This window comes from Lynx canadensis, chromosome A1 (assembly GCF_007474595.2).
Source record: "Lynx canadensis isolate LIC74 chromosome A1, mLynCan4.pri.v2, whole genome shotgun sequence".
NCBI classification, from domain to species: domain Eukaryota; kingdom Metazoa; phylum Chordata; class Mammalia; order Carnivora; family Felidae; genus Lynx; species Lynx canadensis.
In genome coordinates, this window is record NC_044303.2 from 89499623 (window position 1) to 89518079 (window position 18457).

Below are 18457 nucleotides of genomic sequence, written 5' to 3' on the forward strand. Positions count from 1 at the left end.
AACTTCTGGTTTTGGGTTAGGGTTTTCACAGTTGCAGATTAGGGATTGCAGATTTATGCTTACGTACCCATTTACAGAATGGCACAGATGTCATTGAGGTTTTTGGTGCAGTAGTGAAGTGCCCAGGCTGTAGCCACAGACTTCCTGGTTTCATGTCCTGGCTCTGGCACAAACCAGCCATAGGACCTTGGGCTTCAATGTCTTCACCTGTAGCACAGGATTATTAATTCTCCCACACAGGCGTGTTATGAGGATCACACAGTTTAGTACATGTAAAAGTGCTCAGAACCAGCACAGCATGGATCCTGATGGCAGCACTAAAACAGGCAGACAGACATTAGAGACACATTTTTAGTGCAATCACATAGTTGCAAGCTCACTGCTGAGGTTCTTCAGGCCACCAGGGCAGGCTGAATCTGTCTAGTATCACAAATCTTTCACATCCTTCAGCTTGGGGCCTCCCAGGGCTGCAGACATGAAGGTTTCAGAAATCCCCACAAGAGGCTTAGTCATGCCTTGGGGCTCTACAGAGAGGCAGAGGCTGCCCTGTGAAGGGCCCAAGCTTGTGTCCTTTATGCCAGTGGAGTGGTCCCTCTGCTGTGGCTCTGGAGTCCTCTCCCTTTGCACATCTGCTGGCTGGCCGTGAGACTTGAACTGCTCTCTGAATAAACAAAAATGTGTGCTCCCCAGGAGATTCTTATTTACAAAGGAGACGTAGGGTTTCTGCTATACTGAAATTCAGAGAAGGAGAGGCTGGACCTTCCCAGACACATCCTTAACAAGAATTCTTAACAAGCATTTCCACAGGACATAGTGAAACTTCTCTTCCCCTTATTGTAAAAGTAACATGTACTTATTGTAAAAATTCAAACCATTCAAGAGGACAGGATGGAAAATACTGACTATTGTTTTCCATCCTTCAGCTGCCCTGGGCTAACAGGTCCCTGGGCACCTGTCCCTTGAACTTCTCATACACACAAAGTCACCCCCTGCTACACACCCCCCCCATACACCGTCACTCCCTACACACCCTCACACACATCATGGACCCCCTTGTCCTCACACACCCACCCTCACCCTGCAGGAACCACATATCCTCACACCCCCCAACACTCCAATCTTTATAAAAGAAAATATACATACACACAAGAACACATTTATAAAAGGAGGTAGGCATTTGGCCATGCTGCCCCCATAACTCCTTGACTGTTCTTCTGGTTCTTCCTTAACTTCCCATAGCTGTGGTTTCCATGTTGGGGAAGTGGAGGTGAGAATACCATCACCGAACTCACAGAGTACCTGAGAGGCTCAGGTGGGATTTACACTTTACATGAAATTATCGTGCAAATTGTCAAGTGTGAACCGATCTGAGGAATTATTACTGCCCTCCTTCCCACGCCCCCAAACTGGAGACAATTAGACTTTTAAAAGGACTTCAGGAAGATGGCAAATCTATCTTAGTGGCCCAGACTGCTTGTGATGAGGCTGATGGAGCTGAGGAGGGCTCAGTTTTGAGGTGGGGTGGGCCCTTCACAGTTGGATCACCACTGCCAGCCAGCTAGCACACTGGATGCCCCCAAACCCTCTATAAAACACCTCCTTGATCTGTGACAGTGAACTTGTGTCAGCAGAGTAGCTGAGCAGCCTCCACGCTCATTGGGTTTTGGGAATTATGAGGCTCCTCTCCACCTGCAGGGAGAAAGTAGGGAGGTGATCCAGACTGCTCCCCAGCCCTCTCCCAAACTCAGCAGTGGCTCAGTGGAGTGCTCCCTGCCCCCTCCACCTGGCTCCCAGATGGTGGGAGGGAGCAGAGGGTGAGGGATGAGGCCATGCTGGAGACGGAAAGCTTCCACCCACCACCCTGCCTCCAATTTTGGTTTTCAGGCATCTTAGCCATGCTTGGGAGCACCTGGGGCTTCCTCTCCCCAACCCACCCATCCCACAATCACCTGGGGCTTGTTTGCAAGATTCCTTATTCCTGGCTATGGGAAAAAGAACACAAAAGGAGAGACTAGGTGGGTGGTAGGCAGAGGTGGGGGTCCCAGGTACCCACCTTCCACTCCCTCTCCCCCTCTCGGGTCTTTTGAAGGTGAATCCCAGTGGTCTTCCCTGGCTGTGTGATCCACAGTGTCTTTAGGGCAATGTATGGCTATTGGGTGGGGGTACTTGGGCTTTTCCACAGATGGGGACAGGTGTTCAACAGTAGTTGCTTCTCCCCAAGAGAGAACAGTTCTGGTGGAAGGGATGGGAGCAGAGCATTCCTCCCTATAGGGTTGAGCTGGCTGTGAGGACCCTCCACCACTTTTTTTTTCTTCCCTACCTACCTTGAGAGTACTGCTTGATGAAAATCAAAACTCCAGCCACCAGCAAGAAAGTGATGGTGAAGATGATGGAGATAACCTTGGCACTGGTTATCCACTGATGAGAGGGTGCTTCTAAGGACGGCAGAGAAAAGGGGGCACCAGCCCCATGCCATGGGACTGTCTCTGGGTTCCCTGGGACCCTCCCCTGCTCCTCCTCATCCCCTCTACCAAGCCCATCTCCTCACCCCAGGCCACAGTGAGTGTATGGTTCAAGCTGGAGTGCTGCACATGGCAAATGTACCCATTCTCCATCCTGGCTGGCACCCGCACGGCCGCCCATGTCTGGTAGGTACCGTCTCCACCGGGGCGTGTCTCCACATACTCGGTCTCTTGAACCAGCTCCTCCTCCCCCAGCCACCAGCTCAATGAGATGTCCCGTGGGTAGAAGCCCCGGGCCCAGCATCTCAGTGTGATGCTCCCATCCTCAGCTGTGTGTCTTGTCACCTGCACTTTGGGCGGCTCTGCAGAGAGAGGTTGAGGGAGGAAGGCTGGTGAGAAGCTGCTCTCTGCTCATTCCTCATGCCTGATCCTGGGCTGCTCTAGCATTTTCCAGGGTGGAGGACACCCCTTCCACCCACAGAAACCCTGTGGCTTTCTCAGAGACTTTACATACTTCCTCCATGACTTCTTGCACATGGTAGGTGTCTAACAAGAAGTGAAGGCAAGAATGATGGTCCTTCCCTCACTTTGGAAGGAGGTGGTCATGTGTGTAGCTCTGGAGCCAGACAGCCTGGAATTGAAGCCCAGCCTGACTCCTGTCCACAATCCTCCAGTCTCTCAGGGCCGGATGGGGATTCTTTGTTTTTTCCTCTCAGGATTGTTCCAAATGACATAATCCGTGAGTGATGGTTCATTTTATGTGTCAACTTTACTGGACCACACTGTGCCTAGGCATTTGCTCAAGCATTACTCTGGGTGAGATTCACATCTGAATCAGTAGACTCAGTAAAGCAGATTGCTGTCCCCAATGTGAGTGGACTCCATCCAATCACTTGAAGATCTGAACAGGACAAAAAGTCTGAGTAAGAAGAAATACCTTCAGCTGGGGCATCAGTCTTTTCCTGACTATAGTTTCAAACTGAAACACTGGCTCCCTTAGGTCTCCAGGTTTGCCAACTGCAGATCTTGGAACTCCCGAGCTTCCACAATCACATGGGCGGATTCCTTAAATATGTCCCTTTCTCTTTCTCTCTCTCTAAACACATCCTGTTGGTTCTGTTTCTGTGGAGATTCCTGATGAATTCATCAGGTGATATGTGTGTAGAACATCCCCCTGCTGCTGGATGAGAGCTCAACACTCATCTAAAACACCAATATGGTGCTTCTTGGAGGCAGGGGCTATTGTTACCATCCCTGTAATACTAATGAGGAAACTCAGGCACAGAAAGGGCAAGTAACTTGCCCAAGGTCACACAGCTAGCCAGTCCTGGAGCCAGGACGTGGATCTGCAGGCTAGGCTCCAGTACCTGAGCCCTGACCACCGCCCCCCTCCCCCCACACACTCTACTCTCATAATCACATCTTCTCTTGATGTTATTTTCCCTGCCTTCCCTTCAAGGAATGTCCTCCCCATTGCCTCAGCTGATTCACATCCCACCAGTCCATCACCGAACATCCATGGTGTGTTGGGTGTTCTGACCAGCCCTACCCACTAGTAGCCAGTGAGGCCTCTGCCTCAGCACCCCCATGCACCCACCTTCCCTAAGGTCCATCCTAGTCCTTGTATCTCCAGCCCTGCTGGCTGGAGTCAAGAATTTAGGATGCACCTGGAGTCTGAGGAGCATGTTTAGCATGAGGGGTGTGGGGGCAAAGAGCCTCAGCTTCCCTGGCAGTCCCCAGTAGTCCAGGGACTGGCCTAGTGATGGATGCTATCCCCTGGGGCCTGAGGTGCATTTCCCAAGGAGAACCACAGGATGTTAAACCCGCAAAGGACTTTATGAGCCAACTAGTTTAACCTACTTATTCTATAGATGAATAAAATGAGGCCCAGAGTCAGAGCCTCATTCACCAAGACCATATCATGGGGCATGAACTCCCCATTCTACCTCACCTGGAATGAGGGCCCAAGGTCCAAGCTTCTGTGCTGCCCTACTTGAGGAAGCCTTCTTTCTGGGGCCAATTGGGCTTGTCTGAGCCAGGGAAACACAGCCTATCTCCTCACCCCGCCAAGATCCTCGAGAACGGGAGTGTGGGCCCCTCTTTGTTGCCACAGGCTGCACCTTACCTTTCCGGGTGAGGCTCTGGCTGCCCAGCTCCAGGTACCTGTGCAGGGAAGTGAGGCAGAGGCCCTCCAGGTAGGCCTTGTCGTATTCGGCATAGCAGCGCTCTGTTTCCCACCAACGCTTGGTCTGCACAGCCACAGGCTTGGCTGACACCCAGCTCAGAGTCTCCAGGTCCAGTGACAGGTGGTCCTGGCCATCAAAGCCAAACTGCCAGAAGCTGCTGGTACGGCCGTCTTCCTGGATCTCACAGCCGAACGTTCGCTGAGTGCTGTGTGTGCCTGTGCATGTGGGCAAGCAGGCTGCGGTTTGCCTGGGCTATAGGTCGTATCCCTGAGGCTGGGGAGAAGCCCACCACCCATGGGTGCCTCTGAAGGATGGGAGGGGGTCAGAGTGGTGCCATTTACAAAAAATGCTCCCTGGGTAATTTTCATGAGCAGGCCAGGGCTGAGAAACCCGTTGGGCTTCTCACGTGAGAACACTTGCATACATAACTACAGGCATTGTTATTAGAAGGAAAACTCTGCTACTTATGGAAGTAAGATGTCCTTAAAATACACTTGTGGTAAGATGAAATCACACCCCAATTTCAGAGATGTGAAAGAGATGTTAAAATGTGAACCTGGCTGCTGCCACAGCACCTGGGGGCTGGTCATGCTTATTATTCTGGGGCCCCTGGGCTAATGTATAGCTTGTCCCAGCCTTGGGCTTTTAAATCTACTCCCTCTGAGGCATCTGGGACCTGAGGCTTCAGTTTGGGTTTCCAGGGACAGGATGGGAAAGGGCTGAGAACAAGTGCCCCACAAGCACACATGCAGCATTAGCAGCAGCCATCAGTAGGCATGAGCTAGCCTTTGCTGAGATAAGGAAGCAGAAGCCTGAGAGAATGCTATACCTAACACTGGGTAGAGCAGGGGTCTTTAACTAGGTTCTCTTTCCCACCCTGAGCTGTCTGCCTAGTTCAAGTTCATTTGGCTTCCCTCCCTGCATGGCAGAGTTGGTGTCTGAGAGCCTGGTGGGTGGGTGTGATTTAAGTGTTTGGTGAGGATGAGGGATGAGGTAGGGAAAAGCCTCTGCCTCTGCCAGTCTGCTGAGGTCTGGAACCATGGGTAGCTGAAGGGGAGGTGTTGTGAGTCCCTAACTTCTGTGGATGCTTGCTGTGCTAGCCCAATGGGCTGGCCACTGGAGCCACAACTTATTCTGAAGGCCCCTATGGCCCCTGCTTGGTCCTTGTGGTGGGAAAGCTATGCATCAGGAGCATGCCTTGTACCCTCTTATGGGCTCAGTGGAGTGACCTCTGTTCCCAACTGGAAGGGCATGGCTGCCCAGAGGGTCAGCATGCAAAGTATGAAGGAAGGAGGATGTGGGGTGGCAGGAGCCTCTGACGCACCACTGCTCTGGTTGTGGTAGCCCATCACAGTCCATGTCTCCACCTGCTGCACCTTTGCCCAGGCTCTCTGCTTCTGGGTCTCTGTTTCCCAGTACTGGGTGTCCACAGCTGCCATCCACGGGGCCTGGGGCTTGGCTCTGTCCACACGACTGTCATAATGGATGAAAGGCTGGTCGTCCACGTAGCCTACAGCCAGAAACTGAGGAAGGCCCGGGCCTGGCTCTGATAGGGCCAGGTAGTGGTAGTGGAGAGAGTGTGTCCCTGTGAAGATATGAAACAATAAGGCTCCTATGCACTGCCAGGATCTGCACCACAGGTTGGGTGACTGATGGGATTGGCGGTGGAAACCTATCCAGAGTATTTGCTTATCAGTACGAGCAAGAACTGAGAATTTCAGTTAAGAAAATAAGTGTATCCAAATAGTTTAAATAAAGAATCAATCAGGCAAGCAAGCAAGCACTGAGGCCAAAGTTTATTTGCTCAGGCTTGTGGACTTTATTTTTAGGAAGTTTCTCAGCTCCTGACTCAGGCTTACTTGCTCATGCTTTACACTCATCTCTGTAAGTATGATTACTGTTTTTCCGTCTCACAATAAAAAAGGTATGATTAAAAAAAATTGATTGTTTTTAAGCTTAATTTACGTGAAGTTATTCATTCCCCAGAGATGCCTGATGAAGCTGAGCCATCACTCCTGGTTTGAACCATTGCTGCCAAGTTGGTGGCATCTTGACTGCACTCTCCACTTACTCCTGTTCCCGTAGCAGACAGTGCTAGTCATCTCTTCTCTTTATGTCCAAATGCTGCCCTAATATTTGTTCTCCACTATCTCCAGAAGCACCAACTCATCCATTCAACTTGATGCTGGAGATGAAATCTATTTAGCAGCCAGGCCTGACTCAAGCTACGAAAACAAATGCTGTATCTTTAAAAAAAAACCTCAGTCCACCTTTCTCAGAGATTCACCCAGGGCTCACTCCCTTAATTTTTTAAAAGGTCTTGCTCAGGAGGTGTCTAGGTGGCTCAGTCGTTTAAGCATCCGACATCAGGTCAGGTCATGATCTCATGAATTCGAGCTCCGCGTCAGGCTCTGTGCTGACAGCTCAGAGCCTGGAGCCTGCTTCAGATTCTGTGTCTCCCTCTCTCTCTCTGCCCCTCCCCCATTCGTGCTCTGTCTCTCTGTCTCAAAATAAATAAACATTAAAAAAAAAAAAACAGGTTTTGTTCAAATGCTGCTTTCCCAGTAAAGCCTTCCTTGCCCACTCTGTTAAATACTTACAACCCCAGCACTCCCAACAGTGTTTTTCTCTAGGGCATTATTACCACCTCCTAGAGAACATGCACTTTATCTGTTTATCTTGTTCATAGTCTGTCTCTCCCCTGTAACATCCATTCCCCAAGGGCAGAGATTACTGTAAGGATCATTCTCCTGGGGCACCTGGGCTGCTCAGTCGGTTAAGCATCCTACTCTTGATTTTGGCTCAGGTCATGATCTCATGGGTTCATGGGATTGAGCCCTGTGTTGGGCTCTGCACTGACAGCATGGAGTCTACTTAGGATTCTCTCTCCCTCTCTCTCTGCCTCTCGCTTGTGCTCTCTCTTTCAAAAAAAAAAAAAAAGGATCATCCTTCTTTCCCAGCCTGCAACAGCTGCTGGCACACAACAGGTGGTTAACATTTGAATATTCAGATATGAAGGGATGAGTCAAATGCATCCCCATCCTCACAACTCCTTCTGCTATTTTATAACCACATCAAACTCTGCCCAGGCGCTTTGTACCTGCAGTTCCTGCTGCTCCCTCTCTTCTCTCAGCCAATGTCTCCTCAGCCCTCAGGTTTGAAGGTCAGCGTCCCTTCCTCCAGGAACCCCTTCTGATTCCACCCAGACATCCCTCAGGGGTCTCTGGGCTCCCTATGAAACTGTGGGCTCCATGAAGGTGGGCAATACATCTGACTGTGCCACTAGTGTTTCCACGGGTCTTGGAAGAACACCATGCTTGGCATACAGTGGACACTTCCAGCGTTTACTGAGTTGGACAAAAAACAAGAACATGAAGGGCAATGATGATGATCAGAGCTGTCAGTTTTGGACAGTGACCACTGTGTGCCCTACACCAGTCTAACTGCTTTTCATTCACCATCTCAGTTGATCCTTAGGATAAACCCGAGAAGTTGATGTCATTGGCCCTGTTTCGCAGATGAGGGAACTGAAGCCCAGGGGAGGGCAAGTACAGCACCCAAAGTCGTAACTAGAAAGGGAAGAGCCCAGATTCTCTCCCCAGAGCCTGCTTTTTCTTTTTCTTTCTTTCTTTTTTTTAAATGTTTATTTATTTTTGAGAGAGAGAGAGAGAGAGAGAGAGAGAGAGAGAGAGAGAGAGAGTGAGAGCAGGGAGGGGCAGAGAAAGATGGAGACACAAGCCGAAGCAGGCTCCAAGCTCTGAATTGTCAGCACAGAGCCTGATGTAGGGCTCGAACTCATGAACTGTGACATCATGACATAAGCCGAAGTTGGATGCTTAACCGAATGAGCCACCCAGGTGCCCCAAGCCTGCTTTTTCTAAGCTTAGGAAGAATACAGAGGAGCCCTCTTCTCACACTGATGAAACCTCCTTATGGGAGGTGAGAGGGATCAACGTTGAAAGTGTTTGAGTGAAGAACTGATACCAGGTCTGGACTGGTGTGGGCCTCCTGGGAAATGACTGAGTCTCAGGGTGTTGTTTCCTTGCAAACCACTGAGTTAAGATTAGTGGGATGCTCCTGAGCTGGGAGCTGTAAACAGGCATGCAGGCCTTGAAAGGAACAGAGGTTGTGGCTTCTCTATGTTAAGGTGACCCACCTTCTCCTTGGCTGTGATCTGCAGAAGCTCTGCTTGTTTGTGGGGTGATGGAGGGCAAAGAGCCTGTGCCCTTGGGTAGCTGCTGGGCCTCCTGAGTGGTGGGGAAGCCATGCATGTTGTAGTTTCTGTCCTGCCTCCTCCACAACTAAGGGAGCACAGTATGGTAGCTGAATCATGCCCCCCACTCCCACAAGATATCCCTAGAACCTATGAATGTTACCTTATATAGTAATAGGGATTTTGTAGGTGTGATTAAATTAAGGATCTTGAGCTTAATGATGATTGTAAAAAAAGATAATAAAAAAGGTTAATAAAATAAATAAAAAATAAAAAGAAATAAAAAATTAAGGATCTTGAGATGGGGAGATTATCCAGGATTATCTAGGCAGGCCATAAATGTGTTGTTATGAAACGGAGACAGAGGAAGATTCCATGACTATCAGAGAAGATGATGTGAAGATGGAACAGAGAAAGAGGCAGGAAGGTGCCATGAGCCAAGGAATGCAGCTCTAGAAGCTGGAAAAAGCAAAGAAATGGATTCTTCCTGAGAGCCTTTGTAGGGAGCTCTCCTGTGGCACCTTAGTTTTAGCCCAGTGAAGCTCATTTTGGACTTCTGACCTTCAGAAATCTAAGAGAATAAATGTATGTTGTCTTAAGCTACCAAGTTGTGGTCCCCCCCCCTTTTATTTTAAATTTTGTTTTAATGTTTATTTATTATTTTTGTGAGAGAGACAGAGTACAAGCGGGGGATGGGCAGAGAGAGAGGGAGACACAGAATCTGAAGCAGGCTCCAGGCTCTGAGCTGTCAGCACAGAGCCGGACGCAGGGCTCGAACCCATGAACAGTGAGATCATGACCTGAGCCCAAGTCAGACGCTTAACCAACTGAGTCATCCAGGCACCCCGTGGTCCCCTTGTTATAGCAGCTATAGAAAACAAATACATATAACATGAGACTAAAGTCTGTTGTGTCTTGTGAGTTTGGTGGGCAGTTCAAACCCATGAGCTCTGGAGGTTCTGCTGCCCTGAAAAGGAGAGAAAGATGCACAGTCTGGGAAGAGAGATGTCCTCTGAAAGCTGTGCCAGTCTTTAAGCTGCCACTAAGACTGAGGCCTGGGGAACGCAGAGTGAGGGTGCAGGGACCCTGGTATTCCCACCACTGAAGCAAAGAGGCCGCACAGGTGCTGACATGCTCTTTCCTAGGTGTGGGAAGGTGGGAAAGAACAAGAGATCCAAGTTCAGGCCTGCAGGAAAGACACCAACACACATCTGGTTGTTTCGTTGGGGCAAGTGCACAATTTGCTTCCTAGGTAACATTTCTATTTATTAATATTAGCTGCTCTAGTAGCCAGTTACTTTAGTTTAAAAAATGAGGGGAAGTCTATCAATGTATTATTTTTTAAAATCACAAAATTGTTATAAAGTACTTAGGTGCTGGGCCCTGTCCCGAGCACTTTACAAAATTTTGGCTCCATTAACCCTCATGACAATTTTATCAGGCAGGTATTGTGCCACTACTGTTCCTGTCTATGGGGAAACTGAGCCCCAAAGAGGCAAAGTCAACTGCCAAGCTCACACCAGTAGCAAAAAGCAGGGCCAGACTGCATTATTCAGATTCTTAAGGTGTCCCCTGGCCTGCACCTGCCCTTTAGTGAACACATTATAAAGACTAACAGTGTGTGGCTGGCTGGGGGCACAAAAGTGGCCACATTCCCACTGCTACCTCAGGCTCTGTGTCATCATCCACCCCTTCCCTCACTGCTGATTCCTGGTTACTGGGCCACATTACCCACCCCTCCCACCCCCCACACACAAAAGGGGCAGTCCTGCCCTCTTATGCACAGCCTCCCTTTTTCTCTGACTATGGTGGGGAATGAGGTACCCTACCCCTTTCCTGCCCCAATCTCTGTAGACGTTTTTGTATCTGCCCCACCTCCCTACAATCCATGTGGATTACAACTCTCTAGCTGTGTGACCTTATTTCACAGCTTCCGGCTTTGGTTTCTTCCTCTGTGACCTGCTCCACTGGAGCATTTGGTGAGGTAATAAACACAAAGAAGTATAGGCATGGAGGAAGGGTTCTGTGGACATCATTTTCTTAGCCTTAGTTCTTTCCTATCTGGTAGGGAGAGGTGGGCATGGGAAAAAGAGAGCTGGAGTATGGGGGGGATGAGGGTGGGGAAAGATACCTAAGTGAAGCCCCCCGGGGTACCTTCCAGAGGGTATGGCCTCTGTGTCCCCTACCTAAGCAAAGACAGTCTACCAGGTTCCCAGACTGTACATGCCCTTCTGTAAGCTTGGGGGGTGTGTGTGGGGGGAGCTCCTGGTCTCTGCCATCTTGCCTCCTTTTTCATCACATGGGCAGAGCCTTACCTCCAGGCCATGGCTTGTTTTCTAACTTCAGGTCAGCCAGTTCTGCCATCACCACCTTTGCTAAGGAAGCTGGGCCATCAGCTACCACAGGCAGCCCCCAGGGACTCTCTGCATGGGGGAGAAGGAAAAGGGAAATATGAATCTCAAGGCATAAACATCCTACACATCCTTGTCTCTGCTTGGAGAGATGGCATGAAATGACAAAGAGAGGCACATTGGAAGGGAAGAGGGACATAGGAGCCTTGCCTCAGGAATGACCAGAAACTTCCTTAGCATGCAAGTATAAAACCAAAAGGGCTGAGTTCTGGGTCTTGGTGCCAGAGCTTTATAAGGATTAATTCATGATATTTTTACTGCATTTTTGTGAGGTAGGCTGTTCCCACTTAAGAGGGAAACCAGGGCTGGGTTGCTCATACCTCTGCCAGAGGTTTTCCAACCAGCTGCCCCTGTACCTCCTGGCAGCTTTGACAATTCTGCTATGGACACACATTTGGTTGGTTTGGAGGGAAGAGGAGAGGACATTAGCAGGCACTGAAACCTCCCAGGTAATGCTCATGTGCTGCCAGGTGAAGAGCCCATGCCCTCTTGGCTCTGCCTGGCCCTGCCCAGCTTTGTACGCTTGCTCACCTGGGCCAGTCCTGACCTCTCCCCTTGTGACATTACTCATTTGGCAAACATCTGTTGAGCACCTACTGCTATGAGCTAGGCACTGAGCTAGGTGGGGGTGTGTGTGGGGACAGAGAGAAACCAAGACAGACATGGGCCCAAGGAAGCTCAGGTCTGACAAGGAGGTGGCAATTGAACAATTAAATAAGTAGGTCCAATAAGGTGAGCAGGGCTGATGAGCGTTGTGGTGCAGGAAGTACCAGGCTCCAGAAACACCCTAGGGTGGGAATGTGCTGGGGTCAGGGGCCTTATAGGCTGAAACCTGGAGGGGATCTCACCAGCTGTGAGTTACCAGGCAGTGGAGTTGGTGAGGAGGAAAGAACATTCTAGGCTAGTGAATCTAGTGTGGTTCCAGGACCAGCTGTATCAACATCACCTAGGAATTTTCTAGAAATGCAAATTTGCAGGACCCAACCTAGCGCTACTGAATCAAAAGCTCTGGGGGTGGGGTCCAGCTTTCTTTAGTTCAACAAGTCCTCTAAGGTTTGGGCCACTTCAAACTTCCCTGCTGCAGCACTCATGATAACTGCCCCATGAAAGCCACTTCCTCATTTCCTAGCTTCTAAAGGGAAAGACTGGCATCCAGGAGTGTTGTGAGCAGGCAGCCAAAAACCTCTGGCTACCTCCCCTCTGTGTGCCATCTCCCTCCTACAGTTTGGTAAACCCCGGGGTTATCCTCCACTCCTTTCCTCCTCTTTGGTTTGGAGTTCTGTCTCCCTAAGTCAATCCCGGCCATTCCCTACAAAGGCTACAGGGCCTTTGTGCCCACACTCATGACCATTCCTGCCACGCAGAACTAGAATCACCCATATGCCCCTGTATCACACCTGAGGACTTGGGGGTGCTGTAAGTAGAATCTCTAGAGGCTGTATGTAACTTGAAAACCAAGACTGGTTATACAATCTTGGCCCAGAGACACAGTGGCCCATGCCCTTGGGGTCACTATTCCAAGGACCAAACTCTTCCCCAATCTTCTTCCCAGACATCCAAGCTGATTCTCCTTCAAGTGTTTTCCATGGGGAGCTGAGGGCTGAATCCTTCTGTAGATGCATCCTGTTGAGTTTTGGAGCCTCAACTTGGAGGGAAAAAAATAACCTCTTTATTTTCACTAACCTCTGGCTGAAATTTAGCTTTTCTCTCATGATGAATGAAGGCAACAAAGCTCAGCAGGATTAGCAGGGCCTGTGCTTTGTTCTCAGACAGAAGCCACAGGTGTTTTTGAATCACAATCCAGTTGTTGCAGACACCTGGAAATATGCTTTAATCTCACTACTTACAAATTCTGGGAATTGTTGCTATTCAGTGCGTTATTAAACGTGTTAACTTAGAAGCATACATTCTACATCTCACACATTTATATTTCTATTTAAAAGATTTTAATAGCTTTGTAGAAACAATCAGATTCCTTTGTTATCTTATATATTTCATTTTATGTATTGAAAACATTCTGGGACCGGGTCTAAGGCATAGAAAAGGTTAAGAATTCCGACTTTTGGGGCTCCTGGGTGGCGCAGTCGGTTAAGTAGGTCATGATCTCACGGTTCCTGGGTTCCAGCCCTGCATCAGGCTCTATGTTGACTGTTTAGAGCCTGGAGCCCACCGCAGCTTCTGTGTCTCCCCCTCTCTCTCTGCCCCTTCCCCGCTCATGGTCTCTCTCTCCTTCAAAAATAACATTAAAAAAAAAAAAAAAATCCGACTTTTGATCCTGCCACCTAGCGTCCTGAGCCGTACATTAAATCTGTAAACAGTAAATTGAGAAGTGTTCTGTGAGTTGAAATGGCTTCTTGTATGTGAAGTACTTAAAATAGAGCCTGGCGTAAGGGTGACCAGCTATTGTTACTTCTGTGATGGTGGACATTTCCCCGCCTGTGCTAAGAAATGTTCGGGTATACATGCGGCCCGGATGGGCAGTGCCCTATGGGAGCCGGGGGCGGGGTGGGGGAATCCAGGATGATGTCAGGCCCAGCTACCAATGCTGGAAGAATTAAAATTGGGAAAGAATGGAAATTCCGGACCAGGTCAGAGAAATCTTCCTCACCCAACAACCCACGCCAGGGGATGCTCGGGTAACCCAACAGAGCCTCGCTAAGGCTCCAGGGAGACTACCGCGAAGGGCGGGCGCCTGCCCCAGCTAGATAGCAGGGAAAGTGCCAGCCGCTCTCACATTCCTGACTCCACAAGGGCTTCACCATGGCCTTGTTGGAGGACCTGGCCCCAGAAACCGAGTGGCGTCCAACAGATGTGCCCAAGGGCACCCCCAAGAAGGTATGGCATCGGCTGCGTCCCAGGCCGGGGTCACCGCCAGCACCCCACGTCCCGCCGGTTTCCCGTATACTCTAATCCATATCCCAGTGTAACCGTGGGAGCCAGCAAACAGGAGCTCTAACGCAGGGCCTAGCGTCTCCTACAATCCTGGGTCGGCTCTCCCACCATCCTCGTTCCCCAAACCCGGAAGTGGCCTATCTCTCCCTGCCTCCCCCAGCCCCACCCGCGCTCTGCTGGGCAACGATTGAGGTTCTGCCCCTGGCCCCCAGACTCTCCGCCCAGTCACCTGCCGTGAGCTCCCGCAGTAGCGACAGCAGTTGCAGCAGCAGCAGCATTGTCCGCGGCGGCGTCCAGACGTGCGCGCTCCCGACGACCGCCAGCCTTGCGCGCGTCCCTAGGGCGTCGATTTCCCCGGAGTCGGTCTTCAGCTGTGGGGTCGGTGGTCTGGCGCTAACCGGGGAGAGCGAGAGAGCTCAGCTTTGGGAAGGCAGCGCATCAGCGACCTCAGCCCGCCTCGCTCAGCTGGAGTTCCAGCCCGGCCCCTTCAGCCTCGGGCTCCGGCTCCCACGGCCATTGTCACAGCTTCCCCCACTCCCCCGCGTTGTCCCCCACAGCTCCTCGACGGTCCCCTTTATATATACATAGGAAAACCAATCGTGTTGGTAATTGGCCAGTGAGGATCACCTGGTTTCAAGGGTGTTTAAAGGTCAGAGGACTTCTGCCACTCCTGCTACACCGTGTGCCCATAGTAACCTGAAAGTGGAACTGGGGGTGCAGCACCTGCAGCATCAGGAGGATGTGTCCAGACGTGCAGAGAAGCATGGCTCTGATCACTTCCAACTGGAGGACAGCAGTACAGCATCAACAACAGCCTGGACATGAGGGTACTCTGGCTGGAAGTTCTGGAGAGGGGAGGGGCAGGGAGCCTGGCCTCCTCAGGTTCTTGCCTGCCCTGTTCTGCAATCCCACATCCTTCCCTCTTCTTTCTTCTCTTTCTCTTCCTCCACTTTCCACCCTGGGCTCTATAGAGAGGTTCCTACAGGCCTGCGTGTGTCACTAGGCAGGTATATCTCAGCTCCTCCTTGGATACAGTCTCCACTGTCGCTCACTTCTAGTAGCTGAGTCTGGTGTCTGGAGACTCCTACCAGGTCATGTCTCCATGTACTCTGTATCTTGGGTCATCTCTTTCCTGTCTAGTAGTCATCCAAGCATGGTATCTTGAGGGAAGGAGCCAAGAGCTCAGGCTTTAAAATGGTTTCTTCTACATCTTGGTGAGTGTGTGCATATATGCATGGTCACCTATGCTGATGGAGAACTGGAGTGGAGCAGAAGAAATGAAGTTAAGGTGAGGCAGAGACTGGAGGGGCTACCCTGGAGCTTTACTCCCCACTCCCATAAACTGGAAAATGGGGAGGGGGCTGGATTAGGAGAAACCACTTCCAGAGCCAGACTATTTTCTGAGTTCCTGACCCCTATTAAGGCTGTGGCCCACATGCCAGGTTAAAGGAGGAGTGAGGAGTTAGAGCTGGCTGCTCAAATAACCAACATCATTCATTATAGCTTCAGTATAGTTGGAAACAAACCCAAAGTACATCTGTGGGGGCTGGCTGCATATGTAATGACACATTATGGATGTAGGTACAGTATTATTTGTCATGAAACAATGAGAATGCTCTATGTATGGACATGGAAAGATCTCCATCAATTGTGAGAATGAGTGTCTGTTATGTTACTTCTTCTGGGCAAAAATAAGAATTCCTATTTATTTTCTTATATATGCATAAGGGAATTATATAAAATATTTGGACAAGAAATTAAAGCCAACATACAAAGAAGACTTATACCATATTCACAGATCAGAAGCTTCACTAGCTGTCAGTTCTCCTCAAGTATTCCTTTAAAAATATGTCCTCTAATTTTATTTTTTTGCTCTTTTAAATTTGAGTATAATCAGACAATGCTTTTTAGTTTCAATGGTACAACATAGTGATTCGACAAGTTTATATATTATGCTATATTCCCCACAAGTCCCCACACATTGCTATTACAATATCACTGAATTTATTCCTTATGCTGTGCCTTTTATTCCTGCAACTCATTCATTTTATAACTAGAAGTCTGTATCTCCCTCTCCCCTTCACCCATTTTGTTCAACCTCCTACCCCCCGTCCCTCTGGTAACCATCAGTTTATGTATTTATAGGTTTGATTCTACTTTTTATCTGTTTATTCATCTTTATTTTTTAATTCTTTTTCTTTTTTTTTTTTTGGAAAGAGAGAACGAGTGCACGAGTTAGGAAGAAGGGCACAATGTTATGCAACCTCTATTTAGTTCTAAACAATTTCACCGGAAATGTTCCAAAACATTTCCATCACCTGAAAAGGAAACCCTGTACCCAGTTGCAACTGTTAAACAGTTCCTCCTACTTTCTGCCTCCCCTTGACACTGGTGACCACTTGTATTTTTTCCTGTGACTGCTTTAACAGAGGACCACAATTTGGGTGTCTTAAAACATGGGGAATTTATCCTCTCACAGTCCTGAAGGCCAGAAGTCTGAAATCAAAGTGTTGGCAGAGCCATGATCCTTCCAAAGGCTCTAGGGGAGAATCTTTCCTTGCCTCTTCCAGCTTCCTTGGTTTATGACAGCCTCATTCCAATCTTTGCTTTACCTCTGTCTTCATGTGGCTACCTTCCCTCTGTGTCTCTTCTCTTTTTATAAAGATACCCATTACTGAATTAGGGCCCACTCTAGTTCAGTACATCAGCAAAGACCCAATCTCCAAATAAAGTTACATTCACAGGCACTGGGGCTTAGGGCTTCAGCATATCTATTTGGGAACACTATTCAACCCATTCTACCACCAATATGAATTCTGTCTGTGGATTTACCTATTTGGGGTATGAGATTTCTGCACCCTACAGGCTAATTATAAAGTTACCACTCATCCTGGAATGAAAAGCCACTGTACTTTGAGCTCCTAGTTTGCTCCAATGGACTTTGCTTTTATAATAGCTCCTCCCACCTTCCCTTTTTTCTCTGTAAAAGAGCAGCCCTCTCCTTTGTTCTCCAGACTTGCCTATGGTTTTGCCATAGCTTGCTTGTCCTAAATTGTTATTCTTTGCTATTCCCCAATAACCCATTTTTTGCTGATAAAATAACTGACAGTTTTATCTTTAAGGATAACAGCTCTTTACTAAGTCAAGTCCCATTCCTGTTCCATCCCCTCATTCTACTCTCCTCCCACACAATAGCATTTGTCTGCTTTGACATGTATCATTAAATTCATTTGTATCTTTGATAAGTCTGTGTTGCAGTTTATATTTTTATTTTATTTTATTTTAAATGTTTATTTATTTGAATATATTTTTATTTTATTTTATTTTAAATGTTTATTTATTTGAAAGAGAGAGAGAGAGAGAGAGAGAGAGAGAGAGAGAGAGAGAGGAGAATCCCAAGCAAGCTCCACACTATACAGAGCCTAACTCAGGGCTCTACCCCACCAACCATGAGATCATGATCTGAGCTGAAATCGAGTCTGATGCTTAACTGAGCCCCCCAGGTGCCCCATGTTTTTATTTTAAATTTACACAACTAGTATTTTTCTCTGGAACAGGTTCTTTTTTTACTTTTTCTCTTATAATCTGTACATGTCCATTTTGCCATGAGGACAGTGGGAACAGAGAGTTACAAAATTGAGTTATAATTGCAAGGGGGTCCCGAAATGGAGCTGGGAGGTCATTGGAAACACAGAGCTTATGCACATCCACACCCTGATGGAAACTGAACTCTCACACTTGGGCCTTAACCACTTAACCATATCCTGGAACATTTCTATGTATTAGATAGCTTAAACTTTGTCAGCATCAATCATAATTCTTTCAAAAACAGTTTATACAACCTTGCAGTTTGGGCCTTTATAACCCCTAATTTCTTCCCCAAATTGGAACATGCATTCAATTCCTCTTGAATCTGTGTCTCCTGGAATTGCAACTCCTAAGACCCCCAAAAAAGTGCATTGTTAGTTCTTATAGCCTCAATCTGAAATTTGTTAACAATTGATACCTACATGGTATTCCACTGTGGTTCTCCCTGTATCATCTCCCCTCACACATGGCCTCCTCACTTTTCTCATCTTTGATAGGCATAGATGAGTGCCCCACTTTTGTTTTAATTTCCATTTTTCCTCATGACACTTGATTTTGAGAAATCTTTCATATATCTGTTGGCCTTTTAAGTTTCTCCTTGTGTGAATTGCCTCTTCATAGTCTTTATTTTTCCATAGTACTTCCTGTTCATTTTTCCTCAAGTTGTAGAATATATTCTGGCCATTGGCAGTTGTTTTAAATATC

General features: G+C 48.4%; 1 protein-coding gene across 3 annotated transcripts; it reads right to left on the reverse strand.

Moving 5' to 3' along the window:
- Positions 1–720: 720 nt before the first annotated feature.
- Positions 721–14694, reverse strand: LOC115514094 (H-2 class I histocompatibility antigen, Q10 alpha chain-like). 3 transcript variants are annotated; one of them, XM_030315798.1, is made up of 8 exons: positions 14394–14694; positions 11177–11284; positions 5973–6233; positions 4588–4863; positions 2549–2824; positions 2325–2435; positions 1950–1982; positions 721–1689 (listed from the first exon to the last, which is right to left on the reverse strand). In XM_030315798.1, exons 1-8 carry the CDS (start codon positions 14440–14442, stop codon positions 1625–1627), a joined length of 1179 nt encoding a protein of 392 aa, XP_030171658.1. In that variant the 5' UTR covers positions 14443–14694; the 3' UTR covers positions 721–1624. The 3 variants fall into 3 exon arrangements, with proteins under 3 accessions (XP_030171658.1, XP_032448498.1, XP_032448499.1); XM_032592607.1 differs by lacking the exon at positions 1950–1982; XM_032592608.1 differs by lacking the exons at positions 1950–1982; positions 2325–2435.
- Between the last annotated feature and the right edge of the window lie 3763 nt (positions 14695–18457).

Coding starts and splice junctions, on each gene's coding strand:
- LOC115514094 (XM_030315798.1), bottom strand. CDS start 14,442: ATGCTGCTGCTGCTGCAACTGCTGTCGCTACTGCGGGAGCTCACGGCA. Junction 11,285..14,393: donor ACTGCGGGAGCTCACGGCAG/GTGACTGGGCGG, acceptor TCCCCCATGCAG/AGAGTCCCTGGGGGCTGCCT. Junction 1,690..1,949: donor ATCTTGCAAACAAGCCCCAG/GTGATTGTGGGA, acceptor TTCTCCCTGCAG/GTGGAGAGGAGCCTCATAAT.